The sequence below is a fragment of the Crinia signifera genome, chromosome 11 (assembly GCF_055691185.1).
Source record: "Crinia signifera chromosome 11, ASM5569118v1, whole genome shotgun sequence".
NCBI classification, from domain to species: domain Eukaryota; kingdom Metazoa; phylum Chordata; class Amphibia; order Anura; family Myobatrachidae; genus Crinia; species Crinia signifera.
The window spans coordinates 43,676,190-43,698,742 of record NC_139227.1 but is presented as its reverse complement, the minus strand read 5'-3'; the positions used below and the strand labels follow the sequence as shown (position 1 = coordinate 43,698,742).

The 22,553-nt window shown below is 46.4% G+C and overlaps 1 protein-coding gene across 1 annotated transcript; it reads right to left on the bottom strand.

Moving 5' to 3' along the window:
* Nucleotides 1–18,806: 18,806 nt before the first annotated feature.
* LOC146045404 (uncharacterized) lies at nt 18,807–22,192 on the bottom strand. The gene is made up of 2 exons (XM_083164188.1): nt 20,911–22,192; nt 18,807–20,565 (listed from the first exon to the last, which is right to left on the bottom strand). Exons 1-2 carry the CDS (start codon nt 21,461–21,463, stop codon nt 19,955–19,957), a joined length of 1,164 nt encoding a protein of 387 aa, XP_083020314.1. The 5' UTR covers nt 21,464–22,192; the 3' UTR covers nt 18,807–19,954.
* Nucleotides 22,193–22,553: the final 361 nt, after the last annotated feature.

Genomic DNA, 22,553 nt, shown 5'->3' with positions numbered 1-22,553 from the left:
CACTTTATTATCCGTGGACTTTTGGAAATTTTGCTTTGTACACTGGTGCCTTCCTCATCAGCATTCTATGAATGAGCACCAGGGTGGCCAATCTCAGGATTAAACTGCGCATGCAGACTGAGCACTCAGCCCCTAACTGTCATGTTATAGACTGAGATTTAAAATGCTAGTTAGGGGTATCTTGGGTAGTCATTTTACACTCTCGCATTTATCCTTTTTTAAGGCTTAAAACATCTGCCTGACAACCTGTAACAAGGCAGTTAGGAGCTGATTGGCTGATTACAGATGGAGCACCTGTATTCTTTGCAGGGGCTGGCGTTGGATTCGGCAGCCACCAGCCCCGGCCAGCCACGGTTAGGGGATGCGTGCACACGAGACACACGCGCATCTCCTTCAACCGGAGCTCCCCCTGGGTCCCCGCCACCTCATCGCCGTCCCTCATCACCACCCCCCACCTCCACGCTCCCCCCCTAACCCGACCTGAAGAGGAGACGTGCAGGGTTCCCATCCCCCGCCAACGGGAAACTGGGACGTGCGTCCACCCGCCAGTGGGGGTGGTCTGGTGAGCCCCGGCGCTGGATGAGCGGCGCTACATCTGTATCTCTCTTCAGTTTATCACACTCCAAAGCTTAGTACATCTGTCCCTAAAAAAGTGTCGCTGCCTCTAATCCAACCAGCCGTCAGCTCCGTGTTCTTTCCCAACGCAAAGCCCGTTCTCCGATCCTCACTGTTGGAATTCAAGACAAACTGTTATGTTTTTCCAACTGAAATATATTTCATTAACAGCTTTGGAATCCCCGGATGTAACTAAGTCCCCTCGCCGTATTCTCTCGCAGAGCCAATGCTACTAACCTTTTACAGAAGTAAGAGGTAGTGATGAATGGTGATGTCTCAGCCAATAATGGGATTCCTGAGTTCTCCGAGAAGTGAGGCTCTAAAGCCGCCTCGGACAGATTAATAGCGGCGCTTGGTGAGCCATGACCTGGGGTTCGGCTGCGAGGGACGCATCGGCTAATCAATAAGAACACAAACGTCTCCGGACATACTAAAAGGGAAACACAGAGTAACAAATGTCTGTTTGCTTTTATAGATTTACCGCACTCCGAAATGAAATCCATATTTTATGAGGATACACATTACAAGACCTATGGGACGCAATAGATGGGTGCGCTGTTTGGCATATACAGTGGGCAGATCAACGGTGTCAATATCAACCATATTATGGTACACCATGCTTAGTCGAACGCATCTAGTTGGATGCCTAAAGATAGTCAACAGCGTCTAGATCGACAGTAATGAAAGACAGATAAGGTGGCATACACACTCAGATTTATCTTCAGATCTGGCTGGTTGGAACAAAAACATGGTTATGGATCAGAGCAAATGACAGTTGACCATTTGCTTGGAAATGCTGGAAAACTGACAAACTGTCACTCATCCATAACCATGTTTTTGTTCCAACCAGCCAGATCTGAAGATAAATCTTACTAGTGTATGGGCACCTTAAGTGATCCCGTCAACCTAACTCTTGCATTTACAGTAACTTTCGTTACTGTCGATATAAACGCAGACAACTATATTTAGGCGTCTAACTAGGCGGGATCGTCTAAGTGTGGTTGGCCAAAACATGGTTTATCTAGACACCGTCTAATATCATTGCAGAAATGGAGGCTGTCATTAAATTCACTGAGGGTATGATTCAGACCTGCTTGCTAAGCAGCATTCTTTCATTGCTTAGCGGGCTGGTAAACGCCACCCACCGGGTGAGCCAACGTTAACTAGGCAGCTGGCAGCATTTAATTCTGCTTTGGATACAAAAGAAGATTAAATTAGGCTTGGAGCCTCCTCCGTACTTTATTCTTCTAGGTGTTAATATGTTCACTTTTTGATACCCACAAAAATAATGCGTCAGTAAAATATTTCGGTTGTTTGCAGAATGTTTATAAAAGTCTGTAAAGAGCATTTTTTTTCAAGGCTGGGAGCTTTTTCCACCAGTTGCATGTTACACACAACTCACAAGTGGCACATGCTTGTGTATCTGGTACCTGCCATGCCTTAATACATGCCATGCCTTGCATCTGATTAAGGGAATAAAATGTATATAGTCAGTGCTATAATAGCCAGGCACTTATGACCATGGCAACTGACCCACTCCATTCACAATCACGGCAATTGTGTGGAACACTTCTGGCCTCTAGATGCGCTCAGTAAATGATCCGGGGAGTGTTGTTCCATGGAGCGAACCTTTTAAGAGAAGTATTCAGGAAGGCGACTTAATCTCAATAAATGAATCCAGCGTACAGTATATCACCGTAACTATAATTGACACTTGAAGCTTATACTTACTGTAATACGTGAAATAATGCAAATTTGCCGCTAACCTCCAGCTAGGATCCGTGATTTATTAATTATAAGAAATGAATGAATTTTCCAGGATGCAATTAATGTTAAAGGATTAATTAGCAGCTTTGTATGGAAAGCCGGCAGGTTCTGACCCTCCCGTTATATTGAAAGCTCATTTCCCATTAGGTGTCGCAGGGATTTCCTATAGCAGACATTGGGGGAAGTTTACTAAGATGGGATCTTTATTTCAGATGTTGCTATTATTATTATTATTATAATTTTATTTATAAGGCGCCACAAGTGTTTCCCAGCGCCGTACAAAGGAACAATACAGGAAGACAACCAATGTTGGTTGCTATGGGCAACCAATCAGATAGATGGAGCCGGCCTTAACTTTGCAGGGCGGGCGTTTCTATCGCCAGCCCCGCTAGCGGCCGGCTCCCACCAGGGGCGTGCACATAAGGCGCCCGCATGCCCCGTGGCAGCGGACCTTGTCCTGGGTCCCCGCCTCCTCCCCTGCTGCCTCCCCTGGTGCCCCTCCCCACCCCCCCTAACTCTGCCTGTCTCCCTGAAGCGGAGACAGGCAGGGACCCGCATCGCCACTGTCGAGAGACTGGGACGCGCGTGCGTGTGAGACGGCGCTCACCAGCGCAAGGGGTCTGGCAAGCGCTGGCCAAAGATGAAAGATGCTCCATCTGTATCTTCTGCAAGGTGCTAAAAAAAGTAGAATTTGATTGGTTGCCCATAGCAACATCCCATGTGAAACAGAAATACTATATTTTTAATGTGGACTTGCAGTAAGTTCTTCCTTAGTGCAAGTCCCACATTATGGGCCTGATTCTGACACACGTGCACATATGGATGGAACCTGTGGATATCAGCAAACACAGCACGTGCCCTGGAGAGAAATCACAGACTTGTGCATGCAGTGTACCCTTCAGTCGCATCGCAGGCTGCACTGAACTCTTTGCTGCATCTCACCCATGGAGAGAAATTGCGAGTACTGACGGATGAATCCATCCGCTGATGCAGAGAACTGGGTCTTTCTGGGTGGTAACCAGGCAGTGACCTTGCCAATGCATAGGACTAATCCGCCAGTCTTGTTGTGAGTGCCATGCTGATTCATGGCCTGCAGGTAGAGATGGCGAAAGTACAAACCCCAATAATACATTTGACGACTGTGGCTGTTGCTGAAAAAACATTGGAACTAATTCAGATCTGATCGCAGTACAAGTTTGTTCTCAAAATGGGCAAAACATTGTGCACTGCAGGTGGGGCAGATGTAACATGTATAGAGAGTTAGATTTGGGTGAGTTATATTGAGCCCGATTCAGACCTGATCGCTGAGCTGCAAATCTCGGAAGCCCAGTGATCAGTTAAAAGCCACCTCGCCAGAGTGTCTCCGTGCCCCTGTGCATGGCTGGGGCACGGAGACTTATTAGGCACTGCGATGGCTGTGGGAAGATCGAGGCCCCTGATGATGTCAGCGGCCCACCCTCCGGCCAAGAATCCCACAGGCATGCCTTATTGTTATAGGGGAGGGTGTATGATGTCAGCTCCTGCCCGGATATGCCTGTATTCATTGCAGCCACGAGTAAGTATCTGGTTACGCTGCGCCTCCGATGAGAGGGGAACAGTGTAAAAATCATTCAATAGCGAGCGTCTGCAGCTGTTGTGAGACTACACATCCCAGCATGCATTGCCATAGCTTTAGCATTTCCTAATAGCAAAACTGTGGAAATGTATGATGGGACTTGTAGTTTCACAACAGCTGGAGGGCCATAGTTTAGATACGCCTGGTCTAATGAATGGTTTTGTACCTGCAAACAGATGTGTGGCCATACACATCCATTCCCACAGTGGGCACATTCACTTATAAAGGTGCGATTTCACTCTAGCGGGGCAGTGTGTTACCTGATCGCTGGCCACTACACATTCACAGCCTTGCAATCAGTTCTGAATTACCCCTTTTTTGCGGCCTGACCCTCGTCATGTAGACGGACAGATTTTCGCATTAGCAACTGGTAATAACTAGCAACAGACAACTCAAAATCAGACCGTATATTTCTAATACATAATGAACTATAGTACCACCATGGTAGAGATGTACCATCATGGTGTAAACAGAATGAATATAGGGGGGGGGGATCTTAGAATGCACACCCAGGTACTTGTGTATTTTGGCGGCGCCCATCGCATCGCATACCATAACGCATACGATATAGACAAGACAAAAAGAATAAGTCCCAAGGCGCAAAGCCCTCCTTCAGCCGGATCCACAAAGATGGGTCACCACTCAACCCAAACGTAGGAAAACTTGCTCTGGAAAATGGACCAATGGGCGCTGGAGGGTAGTGTACACAAATTCAACGATGTTCCTCTCCCGTATAGATAATATGGGGGAAAAAATACAAAACAATGTATCAGAAATGTTATGGTCTGATAATCAAAAAGTGGGGTTCACGATGAGGGTAACCATAAGCGTACCATCACTCACTATAAGAGAGGTATAGACGTGCCCGTAAAGGTTTCTTTTTTAGGGGTTCACCTCACGTGCGGTTACAAGAACAACTGGATGCGTACCGTACTCACAAGGGTATACGTAAATTCAGACGCATCAGGGTATCTTTCACTCTCAGAAGGTGGGAATACTCTCATGTGGATGTCAAAACTCCATACGGATATGTATAAAAACAAGAGAGCCCACTTTCAAAGATACGCAAATTTTATTCTGAACGGATAAACAAAAAATAACTGGGATAAGCTGGATGGAACAAAGCACGGTACCTTGAGGCTGGGGTATTGGCCTTATACCCCAGTCTATCACCGTCTGTCAGCATAAAATCCCAGTCAAAGTAACAGCAAAGTCCGCTCCTCTCCTGCCAACGCGTTTCGACAGAGGACCTGTCTTCTTCAAGGCTTGGAGAGGAGTGATCATAAGCACATATTTATACCTATGCACATTAGGTTAATTAGGCATACTTCCGCCGGAAGTAATCATAGGGCGGAAGTTCCCATGAATGGAATCTACGTTGCATTTAAGGCATGTACCTAAGCAGGACTAAATCAAATTAAACAGGACAATAAACATTACCTGCTTATCATGCGGGAAAGTTCAGTTTAATAATACTCCGGCGGCTAGAACATAGGTAACGGGTCCCCGTTACCAGTGGAACGCATAGTTCCGGACTTGTGGCACGCATGACTGCTTCCGGAGTGTGTGTCATGCGTGCCACAAGTCCGGAACTATGCGTTCCACTGGTAACGGGGACCCGTTACCTATGTTCTAGCCGCGGGAGTATTATTAAACTGAACTTTCCTGCATGATAAGCAGGTAATGTTTATTGTCCTGTTTAATTTGATTTAGTCCTGCTTAGGTACATGCCTTAAATGCAACGTAGATTCCATTCATGGGAACTTCCGCCCTATGATTACTTCCGGCGGAAGTATGCCTAATTAACCTAATGTGCATAGGTATAAATATGTGCTTATGATCACTCCTCTCCAAGCCTTGAAGAAGACAGGTCCTCTGTCGAAACGCGTTGGCAGGAGAGGAGCGGACTTTGCTGTTACTTTGACTGGGATTTTATGCTGACAGACGGTGATAGACTGGGGTATAAGGCCAATACCCCAGCCTCAAGGTACCGTGCTTTGTTCCATCCAGCTTATCCCAGTTATTTTTTGTTTATCCGTTCAGAATAAAATTTGCGTATCTTTGAAAGTGGGCTCTCTTGTTTTTATACATATCCGTATGGAGTTTTGACATCCACATGAGAGTATTCCCACCTTCTGAGAGTGAAAGATACCCTGATGCGTCTGAATTTACGTATACCCTTGTGAGTACGGTACGCATCCAGTTGTTCTTGTAACCGCACGTGAGGTGAACCCCTAAAAAAGAAACCTTTACGGGCACGTCTATACCTCTCTTATAGTGAGTGATGGTACGCTTATGGTTACCCTCATCGTGAACCCCACTTTTTGATTATCAGACCATAACATTTCTGATACATTGTTTTGTATTTTTTCCCCCATATTATCTATACGGGAGAGGAACATCGTTGAATTTGTGTACACTACCCTCCAGCGCCCATTGGTCCATTTTCCAGAGCATAACGCATACGATGGTATGCGATGCGACGCGATATCGTACGACGGTGCACGATGGCATACAATTTTGAATTTGTATGCCATTGTACATGGCATACGATGCCATACGATGCGATGCGATTAAACATTGTATAAGCACCCTAATGGGTGCTTATACAATGTTAAGCTCCCTAATGGGTGCTTACAATGTTAAATGCACCCCCACGCAACCCCCCCACTATAAACGTGAACCCGAAGCGTGGCGAGCGCAGCGAGCCCGCGAGGGGCGGCGGTACGCGTCCTACGACCTTTTCATACCCCCACTATCCCCGTCGGCGTGGAGTTGAGAATAGAATAGTGTGGCGAGCGCAACGAGCCACCGAGCCCGAAGCGTGGCGAGCGCAGCGGATACCTGTGAAGCTCGCGAAGGGACGCGTTTACCTGTGAAGGTATCCGCGTCCCCTCACCACGCTTCGGGCTCGGTGGCTCGCTGCGCTCGCCACACTATTCTATTCTCAACTCCAAGCCGACGTGGATAGTGGGGGTATGAAAAGGTCGTAGGACGCGTACCGCCGTCCCTCGCGGGCTCGCTGCGCTTGCCACGCTTCGGGTTCACGTGTATAGTGGGGGGGTGGCGTGGGGGTGCATTTAACATTGTAAGCACCCATTAGGGTGCTCAAAAGCACCCTTTAGGGTGTTTATACGATTTTTGATCGTATAGGGGGTCAAAATCGCGTCGCAACGCATCGTATGCCATCGGGTGCATGGCATACGATGCGATGCGATCCGTTCATCGTACGACGGACATCGGGGGCGCCGCCAAAATACACAAGTACCCACACCCAATATACATGAGGTGCTATCATGCTGGAACTTGTAGTTCTGCAAAGAAAAACACGTGGTGCAGATGCACACTCCATATTATTAATCAATCAATAACAAAGGTTCTTGGTATATCAATTGGACAAGAAATATTTGCCCACCAACCAGCTTCACGGTAACCTCATTTCTGGTGGGTCCCTAATACTAAGTTTGGATCTGGGGCGCGGAACCCCAAAAAGGCCAGCATAAGCAAGTCACCCCAGGGCAGCACACAAGTGAAAAAACTAAGCTAGAAGTGTGTTAATAAGAAAGTAGCAGAAGCTAGAGGTTAAATTGTGTAGTGCTAGAGAAAGTATAATATTAGTGAAAATTAAATAGTTCTAAATAAATGTTAGCAACTCGGTTACACCAACGCAAGGGGAGCCGTGCCCCAAATCCATCCCTAAGACTAGCAAAAAGTGTCAATTTTTAGGTCTTACCTTCATTGTGCCTACAGTTTGCAGTCTGTGGCTATCAGGGACCAAGCTGGTGAAATAATATTCAGATCAGGTGGGCGGGGTGCTACTCTAAGTTGAAGGAGTCCCAACCTTCAGGTGTACAGGTGTACACAATTTTAGCTTATAGTGGGGGGGGGGGGGGGAATCTTAGAATGCACACCCAATATACATGAGGTGCTATCATGCTGGGACTTGTAGTTCTGCAAAGAAAAACACGTGGTGCAGATGCACAATCCATATTATTAATCAATCAATAACAGAGGTTCTTGGTATATCAATTGGCCAAGAAATATTTGCCCACCAACCAGCTTCACGGTAACCTCATTTCTGCTGGGTCCCTAATACTAAGGGCCTTATTCTGGTCTGTGCGGCCGGAGCCGAATATGCGGCCAGGACCTTGCATCCTAAACCCCGCCTTCCGTACGGATCGCTCACTCCGTCCGAATGCGGTAAGCCGCTGATCGCACGGAGCATAAGTGGATTTCTCATGTATACACCTCCTCCATCTCTGGGAACCTCCCCCATCATTCGATGGTTGCATACCATCGAATGCAGGACCGAGTGGTCAGGCAGCTCCCGCGAGCTCAGACCACTCGGGCATTTCTCCGTGCAAAAGCAGGGATCTGGGCGGGCAGCTGACATCCGGCAATGTCATATGTCCGCCCCCTACACGTGCGTCACGGCCGCATTACCATACGTACGCCCAGCTTTTTCATGGGAACGCCCATGAAACGCGGGGCGTATGCATATGTTAATGAGGCCAAACAGCCCTTCACGCCCCTCTTCTCCCCCTGTTCGTAATGTAAACAATTCATGCGGAATTTGGACGTTTGTCCCTTTCGCACATGCGCAGATATGCCTCTGCACATGCGCAGACACAAAACATCGGCGGAACGAACGCACGCGGACATATCCGCACCAACCAGAATAAGGGCCTAAGTTTGGATCTGGACCCCAAAAAGGCCAGCATAAGCAAGTCACCCCAGGGCAGCACACAAGTGAAAAAAAAAAACCGAATGAAGCCTGATTTGGGAGTTACTGTTGGAGGCGTTTCCCATTGGAGGGAATCTAGGGCATCACTCTTTTTTTTTTTTTGCTATAACTGAGATGCTTATAAAAAAAAATGTTCCATTCCTAGAATATTTTCTGACATTTGTTGCCCATATGCTAACCGTGTTAAAAAAAAACACCCAGAAAATGGCAACTAAAAGTCTTAAATCACAGTTCTGTGTGCTCCCCAAGTTTCATGTGTGTTACAGTATATACACATATGATATTTTAATGAGAACATTAACTTTTCCAATTAAATAGCAAAAAGAAGTACACAAAACATTTGAATAACTTTATTGATATGTTTATTGATTTGCAGTGAGGACGAGCGACGTGCAGCGCAGTAGAGCGGATCGGGCCCAACACTCGGGGATGTGATAATCTTGTCATTCTGTTAATAGAGATAAGGGAAGAGGCTCGGTGCTCCCATTCTGTCATGTTCAATTAGCATAAATTATATTACCTCTCTTCCCAACTGTCGCTCTCTGTTTACAGCCTAGCGTCTTCCGAGCTTTCGGGCACATTTCATGAGGGCTACATTGCGCCCCACCTCTTGTATTGACAAGCAGTCACATTGTACCTCCACGCTGTTCTGGTGTCCGCTCGTTCCCCAGAAGTCATCTGCTTGTACGAGGATCTGCAATGGAAAACCGAGAAACAGTGGTTTCCTTAACATTTAATTCCTGATTATTTGAGAAAGCCCCATTGGTTACCGCACACCCCCATTTGTTACTGCAAGCCCACTTTGTTATCGCATATTGCAACATGTGCAGCCACTTGTGGAGTTTTTGCAAAATGTAGCATGAATTGGCTCCAGAAGGCGTCCATTCCAGGAGGAGGGATCAAACCAGGAATGCTGTGGATGGGCATGGTTAGGGTTGTGGTTAGCATGGTTACTTCCAAGTCCTGAGGTTGTGAATTGAATTCCAGGCTGAGGCCCTATCTGAGAGGCATTATACAACAGCTAGCACCAAGTGCCCTTTGTCTATTTAGACAAGAATGAATGGAAAGACAGCTCCTGAAAATTGCCCCAGAAAGGCACGCATGTCTCCCATATCTGATCTCCTCCAATCTTGCCCGCCCCCTTCTACCCCCCCCCCCCCTACTTACCTCTAGGTAGTGGGATGGGCAAAGTTGCAACATGTGCTAAATCACATCATCGCCACCCCACCACCACCACTTTACAATGCTGGTGATGTGGGCATTGTAGGGGAAGGGGGGGGGCAACAATGATGCATTTGTATCTCCACCCCCCAGCCTGCCTCCTTCACGTCCCATCCTGTCCTGCAGGATTGGCCACTATGGGGTCAATTTACAGATATAGGAGTTCTATTGAAGTTGGGATGTTGCCCATAGCAACCAATCAGATTAGGTCGACAAGCATTAGGTAAACACCACAAGGTCAGCATGCCTCAAGGTCGACATGACTGAAGGTCAACATGGGGAAGGACGACAAAAAAATTGGGTTTTTTCACTTTTTTTTGCAGATATGTGCTGACAGACAGCCCGCATCCACTAGCGCATGGTGGGAGAATAGACTATTGTGCCGAGCGTAGCGAGTTCTACGTTTCAGTGTCCATGTCAACTGTGTTTAAATTCGAGACAAAAAAAAAAATGAAAAACCCCAAGGGTGATATTAATGAAAAAGTCTAAAGTCTGAAATTGAAGTCTTCACAAGTCTGAAAGAGGACATGTTAAGCGGTTGCCCATAGCAACCGGCTAGTTTCTCTCTATCGTACATGACACATGAGAGGTAAAACCTGTATGATTGCTCAATGAAAATACCAAGTCTGACAAGTCTCCCCACAAGTGTTTTACTGCCTATTACTACCAGGTTGCCATAGGAGTACGGGCCACTGTCGCCTTCAATGCCAAATGATACTGGAAGGCCAAGGCAGTGGAGAGGAGGCGGCAGTCACATCTGGCGGCACTAGATAGTGTTATGCCTATTGTGTCTGTATCAACTTCTAGGCAGCTGCTGTAATCTCATTCATACAAATTAATTAATAGGTGTCAGCAAAGAGAGAAAGTAACCTTCAGGACAGCCGATAGCCTCCGCACCGCCCTAGTTACCGCCCTGACGTTGCATGAACCCCACTTACCAGAGCTGAGGATTCAGACTATAATGTCATTATTTCCATTCAGCAGAAGGCAGCATTGTTTCCAGGAAGTATCACAATGACACCAAGACAACGAATAAACAGACGCTCCCCTCTTTACAACAAGCGGCATCTATCACCAAATGTACCGGTGTCAGTGGTACAGTCCAGATTTCAAGGGACTGGTTTCACTTGCGATCAGCATTTTTTTCTAGCATAAAAAGAAATCACTGATTGTGGGTGTGGTCATGCGTAGCCACACCCACTATTATGAGTATACGCCCCCGTGTGCTGCCGCCGCCGCCACCAACTCTGGCTTGTAGACACCCAAAAGTTTTGGAGGTTATGCAGAAAATCCTACTTATTCATATGCATACTACATCCCACATGGTTAACATTGTCATTGCCTTATCATGTCCATTTTTGGAACATATTGACATTATTAATCACTCATTTCACCAACTAGATCTAATATATGTCTCTCAGTTATCTTATTGTACTCTGATTGGATTAGGGACTCTCTTATGTCTTAACCTATTTGTAAATGTATTGATGTTAGTCTGTGCAGAGTCAGTCATGATAAATATCAAAGGAACTGGCGGACAGTAATATTATGTACAAAAAGAATATGTCCCCTTTATCATGTGTATGTCTGTCTATAGACACATGGCCACAGGGGCTTTCTGGCAATCCTGGCAAAGATCAGAAGGGCTGATTGCCTGATGGGCCGGTCTGGCGGCCTAACAGAGTAGCTCCGCCTCATGTTGTTCTTCTCATCTGAAATGCATTCAATGCCATGCTGTATGACTTGCACCAAGTACACATGACCAAACCCCCTTTTCACGTAGCTCATCCTGAGTCGGAAGCAAAACGATTTGGTGAGGCAAGAGCACCAAAAAGGCATGTGCGTGCGGACAGACATCACAAGTCGATCAGAAACCGCTTTTCGTGAATGGGGCGTTTTTTTGAAAATGTGAGATTTTAACTTAAACGTAAGGAGATTACACAGTGTCCATGAAGCCTGTAACTAGTGGCGCCACAAGGGGGTTGCGGGGGGTGCGAGACACACCTGTGTGCCACCTTCTGAGGGGTGGCACCGAAATGCTGGTTCCTGCTCAGAACCCGGGAACAGGTGCTGCATTGTAACATTACGTAGAGACCACAGCGCTCCCCATCACAAGAGGCCACCCCAGCCGCACCAGGTATCACCAGGTGCAATGACACCTCTGCCTGGGACCAATTATAATTGTTACTACTTCCATGTCCAGTGCATACAGTCATTATCGTGAAAGATGCATGCGGCCACGGGTCATTGACGAATCCGCCTGACGTCAATTTGACAATATCCTCAGCGGGTGACATCATTGATTGATATTGTCAAGAACTGTAGCATAAAAAAATGTGCTGGCAAGGCTGGCATCCAACCAAACTAAACAGAACTGACAAGTGGTGCCACCAATCAGCACCTACAGTTTAATGATGCAGCCTGTCCTGACATCTCTGTGTGATGACATGTTCTGCTAATCTCCCTGGGAAACGAGCCACGTCTCTCCTCCGCATCTCAGGAAACAAGCCATCCGGCCTGCTGGTTCCCTCGCCAGTCTGACTTATGGATAATTGGTGAGTTAGAAACCCCTGGTATGGACTGAAATCAATACATTCCTGCTTTGCACATTTGGTACAATCGCTTTATAATATACGTATCCATTTGTGCGATCATTTTTATTGCGATTGTTAGAGTAATTTTAACAGGGAGCATAATGCAAAATGTGTATAATAATCTGCTGTAAAACAGGCCGGGCGTGGACATCAGAGCGGGCGGCGGGACAATGGGCGCAGTGTCTATTAAACACTATTAGGTGCTCCACAGAACCCTCAGTGTATTGTTGTCAGCAGTTATGGCTGAAGAGACGATAATGGCTCTGAGCCTGCAGCATTATGGCCTTACAGGAGAGAAATGGCCTCTCCAGCTCCCAACTGCCAGTTAGGAGATCATTTAGATATCATAGGAACATGGGCGACATGATCCTTGGCTGAAGCCCCACAATTAACAGATGATTGTACAAGTGGGGTGTAACCTCTAACTGGGCGGGTAACCAGGACACAACGAATTTAGGGTCCTTTCAGCAGGGCAGGTGGTGGTCACACGATCAGAGCGGCTAGGCACCACTGTCTACCAGCCAGACAGTCATAGGCTATCAGCATGCTGATTGGTGGATGGCAGGAGCTATCTAGAATGTAGAATGCTGACAGCCATTCACTGTATGGGAACGGGTTCAGTATGAGTAGGACTAATGGAAGACTGACAGTGGCATCCCATTCAACAGAATTCCGAAAGGGGCTGGGTAAATACACTTACCCCCTAACCCTCCCTACCTGCAACCTGACACTAACTCTACTCCTGCAACCTACTGTAACACTCCTAAACTTGTGCCAAATATGAATCCCCCCCACCCAACCCTACTCCTCCCACCCAAGTTCCTAAAGCTAAACTCCACCCCCCTCCCCACCCCCTGTCCATACACGCAAACTTAGCAAGTTCTAGTTGTCATGCTGGAGGGTTGAGTCTGACCTGAGGCAGGCGTTGGGGTTGGAGCGTAGAGGAATTCCACATATACTGGAATGCTCACACTGGATAGGCACTAACCAAGGGTGCCGGATGGGGTCCCAACAGTCATTTACCCGAAGTTGGGATCCCGACAGTCAAAACCCCAACACACGGGGGCCCAACGGCCACCGGCTATCCATGACCCACATAGAGGGAGAATAGAATAGGTGGCAAGCGTAGCGAGCCACCGTGCCCGCAGCGTGGCAAGCCCGCAAGGGGCTTTGTTGCGCTCACCATGCTGTCTGGGTCTGGCCAGTCGTGATCCCAATGTCGGAATAATGACTGTCGGGATCCCGACTGTCGGAACCCTATACCACACCCATAACCAAAGGCATAACTAACAACTGGGAACTGCAGATATGGAATATACAATGGAAGATGTGATGATAGTAGATAAACTCTGGAGAATGGACGGAATGCAAAGTGGACTAGAATCGTCTGGGACCGATGGAAAATACATAGGTCAGCTGGAAACAATGGAGAATACTTGAGTTGGCTGGGATCAATGGAGAATATTAGAGTTGGCTGGGATCGATGGAGAATATTTCAGTCAGCTGGGAATGATGGAGAATATTTGAGTTTACTGGAACCAATGGAGAATACTTGAGTCGACTTGGACCGATAGGCTGGTTTCACACACTCCGGCTCCTGCCGGACGGCGAAATTCTGCACGGCCAGGAAGCCGTGCAGCACACATCAGATTATTATGGTAGGGATGGCCACAGCCCAGCAGCCGTCCCTTCCAGTGGCGGGATCCGGCTGAAACCGGACGGCAATAGTGTCCATTCACAACTACTGTGCACGGCATGGCTTCCTGGCCGTGCGGGATTTCGCCGTCCGGCAGGAGCCGGACAGTGTGAAATAGCCCATAGAGAATATTTGAGTAGATGATAGCAATCGATGGAGATTATTGATGGTGCACAGCAGTCGGCAAGGGACACTGTGGTACAGCATTGGGGAGTGGTACTGAGGAATGATGGGAAACTCAGATACCAATGGTGCAATTGATGGTGGTGAATGCTGTAAATGTTCTCACCATGGTCCTTTCTGTGCAACCCCACATTCTAGTTAAACTGAGCGCAGTCTGACCTTACAAAAGCGGTTCGGCATCACATGACTTGGATAGATTTGTATGCGCTGCAATGCTCTGCGGACCTGTGTATATTCCGGGTCATTAATTACATCTACCGACCCAATTCCTACCATCTGCTTTTATTAGTTTAACCTCTTATACCCGAGTCACTTACACCGCAAAGATAAATACACTGATCCAGGTGACTGTACAACAAGAAAGGTCTTTTTCTTCATTAACTTTCAATTAATTATACCCTGGTGCATTACGTGATCTGATCCTTATTAGTGCTTTATAATTCCCTGATTTATTTGCTTTTATTTCCATCTGCTTTTTCCCAACATGCACGTTCCCATGTTGGTCCTATGTGCTGCGACTGATGGCGCACTCAGACAAAGGGATTAATAGGTTTCTGATGCAGGCTGTTGCTGGTTCCCCATAGGAAGATTTGGTGCTATTCACAAAATGGAGTTCATTTAGTCCTGCCTTAATTTTTGTAGCCGCCATAGCACCATCATCAGGGGGTGGCCACTGGGAGTCCAGACCTGGGCCCAGAGAGAAAGGAGGCACAGAACTGGAGTCGATCAGGTATATTTTGTCATAAACAAAGTTCACATTTCCCTTGAAGCGATGTAGAGGTAGAGTGGTGAGACCAGTGCTCTGAATACTGGAGATCTCAACAGCCATGTCGGCAGTTCAGGAAGGGGTAGGAGGGCCCTGCCTATTTTGTCAGTCCCAGTTTACTTACAGACGAGGTCAGGATTTCCATTTTAGGTAAAAATTTAGGTAGCAGCTGTGACGGCCGGCTTGCGTAACCCCATGGGTCATGCAGCGGCTGATGGTGTTGGAGGTGATCCAACACTGCATCCTAGAATGGATCAGACATTTACTAAGATGGGAGTTCTGTTGAAGATGAGTTGTTGCAATGGGCAACCAATCAGATTCTATTATCTTCTAGAAGGTGCTAAATATATAAAAAAAATACAACTACCATTTTAGTCAATAAACACCTCAGGGTTTAATATAGATTGGATTTAAAGTCCAACATAAAAGCGCAAAATTACATTTTTCTGTACTGTGCATTTCAGTAAAAATCTAATAGGTCTCTGTTTTCATGCGTAAATCCTGGGAGGGGTGGCCATACCCATTAAAAAAATAATTCTGTAGTGTATTGATGTTTACAATAGATGGTGATACTGAAACCGGCCATAGTAATAAACTATGTGATGGATGAACATCAATACAGTTTTACCTGTATTTTTAGTTTTACCCATCAATGGTCATCCATTTTCTTTGACTGACTTCACAGTGGGCCAATCAGAATGTGGGGGCATGGTTTCACCTCTGTTGAGGGCGGAGCTAAGCTCTGTATCCCTGCACCGTGATAAAACAAAACATAAGCAAAGCAATGGTTTTGCTGTGCTACCGATGTAGGGAAACCATGTGGTTCTCCCCATGGCAAATGTATTCAACATCGACCATAAACAATCGATGCTTTTGAATCATCAATGGTCGATGGCCATCCCTACTGTAGTGTGCACATGCTCCAGAGGGGAGCAGTTATCCTTCACAACTCATCAGGCCTCTAATGGTCCACGCCGACATTGCTAGGCCTGGATAGCAACTCCCCCTTCCTCTTGGCTACTAAGCCTAATTGTAAAGCGCAATGGAATATGCTGCACTATATAAGAAATTGTGAATAAATAAATACTCCTGGTGCAAGATACTGTATGTGCTGGTGATGACAAAAATAACTGAAACTATTAATGTAAACTTAAAATCCTGCATGTACACAACCGCAGCCATCATCAGATACCTGCGGCTGTGCATACTGTATTACGCAGATGGTTTATGGACGCCATTTCTGCCTGACTGCGTCCAACTCTGCAACAGCCTCTCTGTGTTTTTTAAATGTAATTTACTTCTTCGTGCTGAGCTCTCCCGACAGCCCTCTGCTGTTCAGTGTGCTCCTTGCAGCCTGGTCTCATGTCAGCCGTTGTGATTTGTAGAGAGGCCCTCTCAGATTCTGCAGCCACCTGAGCAAACCCAGCATGCAGCTACGCTTCCTCCTCATCGCTTTCCATCTCTCCATCGATCTCTGCTCTGTATCGATGGGATTTATCGACTGCATGTAAACTGACATTGCAGTTCATTCCATACTTACCTACTTTCTGGCTGTCCTTTTCGGGAGAGGGCAGCAAGCTCAGGGAGGAAGGGGCAAAAAGGTGTGGGGAGGGTTTGTGGGCGTGGCCAGATCAATCACGCCGTTTTAACCATGACCCCCCCCCCTCCCCCCGACGTGTCATTGCACCCACGGACCCCCCTGCCGAGTGGGGGGTCGTGGGAGCCGGGCAACTTTGCGGGAGGGTTGCCCCACTTTCTGGGTGCCAGGAGGGGGATCCAATTTCCGGGACTCTTCCGGCCATTCCGGGAAGGTAGGTAACCCTGGTTCATTCTAATAGGTTGTTGCTCACCTGTTCTTTCTATGGGGTCAATTCTATCCCGTGTGTGGGGTGTGATGTGCTGTTTATATTGTTTCTGTGCAGGGTAAACAGAAACACTGGCTGCTTTTGTATGTAGCTCACAGATGTTAGCTTTATTTTTACGCTGCAATTTCGATTTCAGTTTGAACAAACCCCACCCAAATCTAAAGCTGGCCATACATCAGAAAGATCGATCTTAAGATCGATTGCACTCATGATTGTGTACAATTTCCCTTGAAATCCCCAGCAGTCCTTGGTGGTTTTTGGACACACAATCTACACACAATCGATCATATGATCAGTCATACAATCCATCTGCTGCATGATTTTGTACACAAGATGTGCACACAATCTGCATACAATCCATCATACAATCAGTCATACAATCCATCTTATGATTGATTGTATGATTGTGTACACAAGATGTGCACACAATCTGCATACAATCCATCTTACAATCAATTGAGATTGTATGATTGGGTACAATATCTTTCTGATGTATGGCCAGCTTAACTCTCTCCGCACCTGTTAAGCTGTGTACATATTTGGTCGCTGAGCGATTTTGGCTTAAATTCGCTCAGCAATATATTGCTCAGTTCATCAGCAACCAGCGGTTTTGGCTGAAAATTGCAAGCTACAGTATTCTGTCTCATTCTGTCTCTACCTCATTTTGACTAGAAATCGCTAGAACAGCGGCCAGCAATTTTTAACCATTAAGGGCTGGCAGCGGGAGCGTGCTCCTGGCGAGTTATCTCCCACAGCGGAGCGACCATATTGCCAGCAATATGTGCTGAAATCGCCTGTGTGTACACAACTTTACACCTGCAGTGCAAACCTGATACAGGCCCTGAGTGCATATAATTTGTTCCTGCCATTGAGAAAGCATATTTCAGGGAAATTGGCATTTCTGAATGGTTAATTATCAGAACACACTCTGCAAACAGACCTGCGTTCCACTGCGCATCACGGAGGTGATTATGGTTCACTCAAAGCACATTTGTTTTTTTAATGGACAAAACCATGCTGCACTGCAGGTGGGGCAGATGTAACATGTGCAGATAGAGTTAGATTTCGGTGGGGTTTGTACTTAAAACTGATATCTATATTGCAGTGTAAAAATAAAGCAGCCAGTATTTACCCTGCACAGAAACAAACTAACCCAAATGTAACTCTCTCTGCACATGTTACATCTGCCCCACCTGCAGTGCAGCATGGTTTTGTCCAATAGCAAACCAAATTTGCTTTGCGAGTGAACCAGAATCAGGCCCCTCATGTATATCAGTGCTTCCAGCTCTATCACTGGTTCTTATACCCCCTGCAGATGGGTGTCAGCTCTGCACCTTGTATATCACTAGTCGCACAGGGCCCTGTATATCCTTGCTTCCAGCTGGCCTGTCTCCTGCCGTATTCCTCATCTCAGTATTCGAAGTCTCCCTTTGCAGACAATAATACTGTATCTGCGGCTTCTCTACATTAATACCCCTTTCACACAGAAAAATCCCAAAAACCCAGGTATTTCCCGGATACAAAAACCCGGGTACAACTAGACAGCAAGGGGCTGACCCCCTTTCACACAGGAGCAAAAACCCGGGTATTTCCCGTGTCGACCCCTTTCACACAGAAGCCGGATTTTTCCTGCAAAACTCTGTGTGTCATAAGAAAAGGACAGTTTTAAAGGCACACAGAGATGAGATCATGAAAAGTGGGAGGTGACTGCTCACTGCATTGCATTAAACATGGCTGACAAGTTGCAGAACACCCTCTCTATTAACCTAAATACTATGACACAGTAGAAGTACAAGGACACATTGGTTGTATGTTTGAAAGAACTTGTTTTATTTTTCACAAAACATGTTTTATGCAGTTCACTTTAAATATAAAATGTTTTCAAATATAAATCTTTAGTGGTCATAAATACCCTTTCAACACTGAAACAACATTGAACTATTGCAACACGAGGTAGAATATGTATTTAGCATAGGTCTACTATCAGTGGTGGGTGAATAGGTTGTGCTGCCATCCAAGCTGATATTGTATAGGGGAGACACACACCTAGTCTGACTGTCCAGCAGCCACACCTTTTCATCCGGCACTGTATATATAGATAAACACTTGTATTTGCAATTTTTGGTACCTGTAGGGCACAGGTCTTCAACCTGTGGCCCTTCAGATGTTGTGGAACTACATGTCCCCGCATGCCCTGAGTTTTTTTGCCATCCTACTATAGGAAAAAATGTGGCAATGTATGGTGGGACATGTAGTTTCACAACATCTGGAGGGCCACAGGTTGAAGACCTGTGCTGTAGGGCAATTCGAAACACTCTGGCTCCTGCCGGGCAGTGAAAACCCGCACGGCCAGGAATCTGTGCCACACACAGCAGTTTACAATGATGGGATCCGGCTGAAACCAGGCGGCCTGGGTGAATGGTCACATCTGTGCCCATTATTAACTACGGTGTGTGGCACGGCTTCCTGGCCGTGCGGGGTTTCGCCATCCGACAGGAGTCGGAGTGTGTGAAATAGCCCTTAGTACACCCCAAAAAAATATAAATATATAAATATAAGCCCCAAACAGGGAATTTTTTTATTGCCTTAAAGATAAAGAAGAAGGCATACTGTGTACACATTATAGATTATGTTCAGTCACATATCTAGAGTATACTCTATTTGTACACATTTAAATAAAAAAAAAGTTTGAGAACTTTGATTCAGCTCCAAACTGAAGAACCAAATGAGCTTTTTTGAGGCTCATAAACTAAAGAACCATAATACTCTACTGTGTACATCAAAATGGAACACAGCATTTAACGGGCCTTGTAAGTGCCACTTTTTAAGCAAGAAAAATTGAACGAGCCCAGAAAAAAGATAAAAAGAACAACCATCTAGCAACATTACTACAAATGCCTGTAGGCAGTGCTGATTACAGTGCTAACAGGAGTGTTATGATTACTGGCATTCACTGAATCATCAGCATAATTTTTCACATTGCCATATTGCCTACTATATCCTGTGCCATTGACAGTATCATGCACTGTCTCCTGTGGACTGGTATTGGCATGTGGCCTACTTGGCTGTGTGGCATGTGAAAAATTATTGCCCATGTTTTCAGTATAACTACGCCCTTGGCCCTGCACAGTAGTTTGGCTTGAATTTGAAGGCATAAATGTATGGCCTCTGTGTGGTGGATTACAATAATCACCCTCAGCGTACGGACTACACAGCTTGTAAGGCTGCGGATTCTGTAATGTAGACACCATATTGGTAAGGAAGGTCATCTGTGCATCTCGATTTTCACGCGCTATGCGTTCGTGCAGACCCACCAACTGTGTGAGAAAGGAATCTTGCAACTGTCTCTCGTTGTCAAAGAAGCGCTGCAGTCGGGCATCCTCTTGAGTTTGAAATTCAAGATCGGACTCTCTGAGATGATCTACCAGGATTCTTGACATTGAGCGCGTAGCAAGCTCCATCTTTGACGGTTTTTTCTTCCTTGCAGGTACATCAAATACTAAAAATAAAGGAAAAATCATTACAATCCAATAGCGGCATGCCAGTGTATATATAGAGATATATATATAGAGAGAGAGAGAGAGAGAGAGAGAGCGAGAGAGACTACTACTACTGGTTCCCACAATACCCCTCTCCAGGGCACACCACACGTGTGCTGTAGTAGTGGGTGCGGGGTTGTTACCTGTGTTACAGTGGGACTACAGGTCCCAGCAAGCCTGCAACACATGCTGATACTTGGGAGAACCACAGGTACCAGCATGTGGGGCATTAAAGGCCTGCTGATACCTATAGCCCCCTGTACATCTATTAAAATAGATACACAAACAATACTTGAAAAACTTACTGTTACGACGCAACGTTGGGGTCTCAGTCTGTGCAGGAGTGGGTGTCCCAGATGGAGTAATGGTGCTGGCTCCACTGTCCTCAACCTCAGCCTCTAATGGATCAATTGTGTCCTCCATGGCAGCAATAGGATCAGGGATGCTGTTGTCTATGCTGTCTTCCAACTCCATTATAGGTGGGCAAGATGGGCTGCATTCTGGAGTTATGCTCCGTGATGAAGCTGCACTGGATGATGATATGGCAACAGGGTTCACCAGGGCAGAATTGCCAAAGACCTCGTTACATTGGTCGAAGTAAACCCATTCCATCCTCCCAGCACCACTTTTCCTCCTGTTGTTGTCACAAACTTTGTTGTAGTACCTGCGCAGAGCTTTTAGTTTGTTGACCACCTGCTGCTGGGTACGCACAATGCCCCTTGAAGTGAGGACCTTGGCAATATTGGTGTAGACTACAGCGTCCTTCACTGTGCCAGTAATCTGTTTTCGGATTTCTTCCTCCCCTCTGACACTGAGCAGCTCACGGATCTCCTCATCTTTCCAGTGTGCCATGGCCATTTACTGCTGCGCTGCACGCCTCTGCCACGTGCGCTCAGCCAATCAGGGAACCTGTAAAGATCAGCCAATCACGCAGCGCCATGCTGCACAGCCAATCAGCATGATTTTTCAATAGTCGGGAGAAAAACACGGGTCGGACCCTTTCACACAGCCGCAAACACGTGTCTGACACGGGAAAAACCCAGGTAAATACCTGGGTCGAAGTCCCGGAACTTTAGACCCGTGTTGACCCTTTCAGACAGAAGAAAAACCCGTGTCGACACGGCAAGAGCAGGGAAATTACCGGGTCTTTTTTTCTGTCTGAAAGGGGTATAAGTTGTAATCTTGCTCTGGATTTTTAGAGATCTCACTTCCTCATTATCGGTCTGATGTTAATCTGTTCCCCAGACATGAAGCTCTGCATTATCTCATCACTGAGCTCTCTTCATACTGGGCTAATCCTTCTGTTATAGGCTACGTAGGATGGAGTGCTCAGATTCCCTCACAGCTACGCAGGTAGACCTGCTTACAGGTGTATCATCCGCATCAGGTGCAGGCTGATGCAAATATAAAACAACAACAAAGGGCCATCTTAACCTATAGGCACACTGGGCAGCTGCCAAGAGCCCCACAATTGTAGGGGCCTCCGAGCAGGGGAGGGTGGTGGTCACACAGAGTGGCCAAGCAGCATTCTCTGTCACTTAGCATGCAGCAAGACAATAAGGGGGACACTTACTAAAGGAAATTTGTAAAAAATAGGTGTATTTCTATCCAGAAATACACTTATTTTTGACATTTACTATCCCGAAAATACGGCAATTCGTATTCATATTGGTAGCACATCAATACGAATACGAATTGCCGTATTTTCGTGATAGTAAATGTCAAAAATAAGTGTATTTCTGGATAGAAATACACCTATTTTTTTTACAAATTTCCTTTAGTAAATTTCCCCCTAAATGGCTGTCAGCATGCTGATTGGTGAATGGCTGGAGCTATACACCAATCAGATTGCTGCATCAACTATCTGCCTCTTCCTGCAGGAAGACAGTGAATGGCTGTCAGCATGCTGATTGGTGATAGCTGGAGCTATCCACCAGAGTGCTGCATC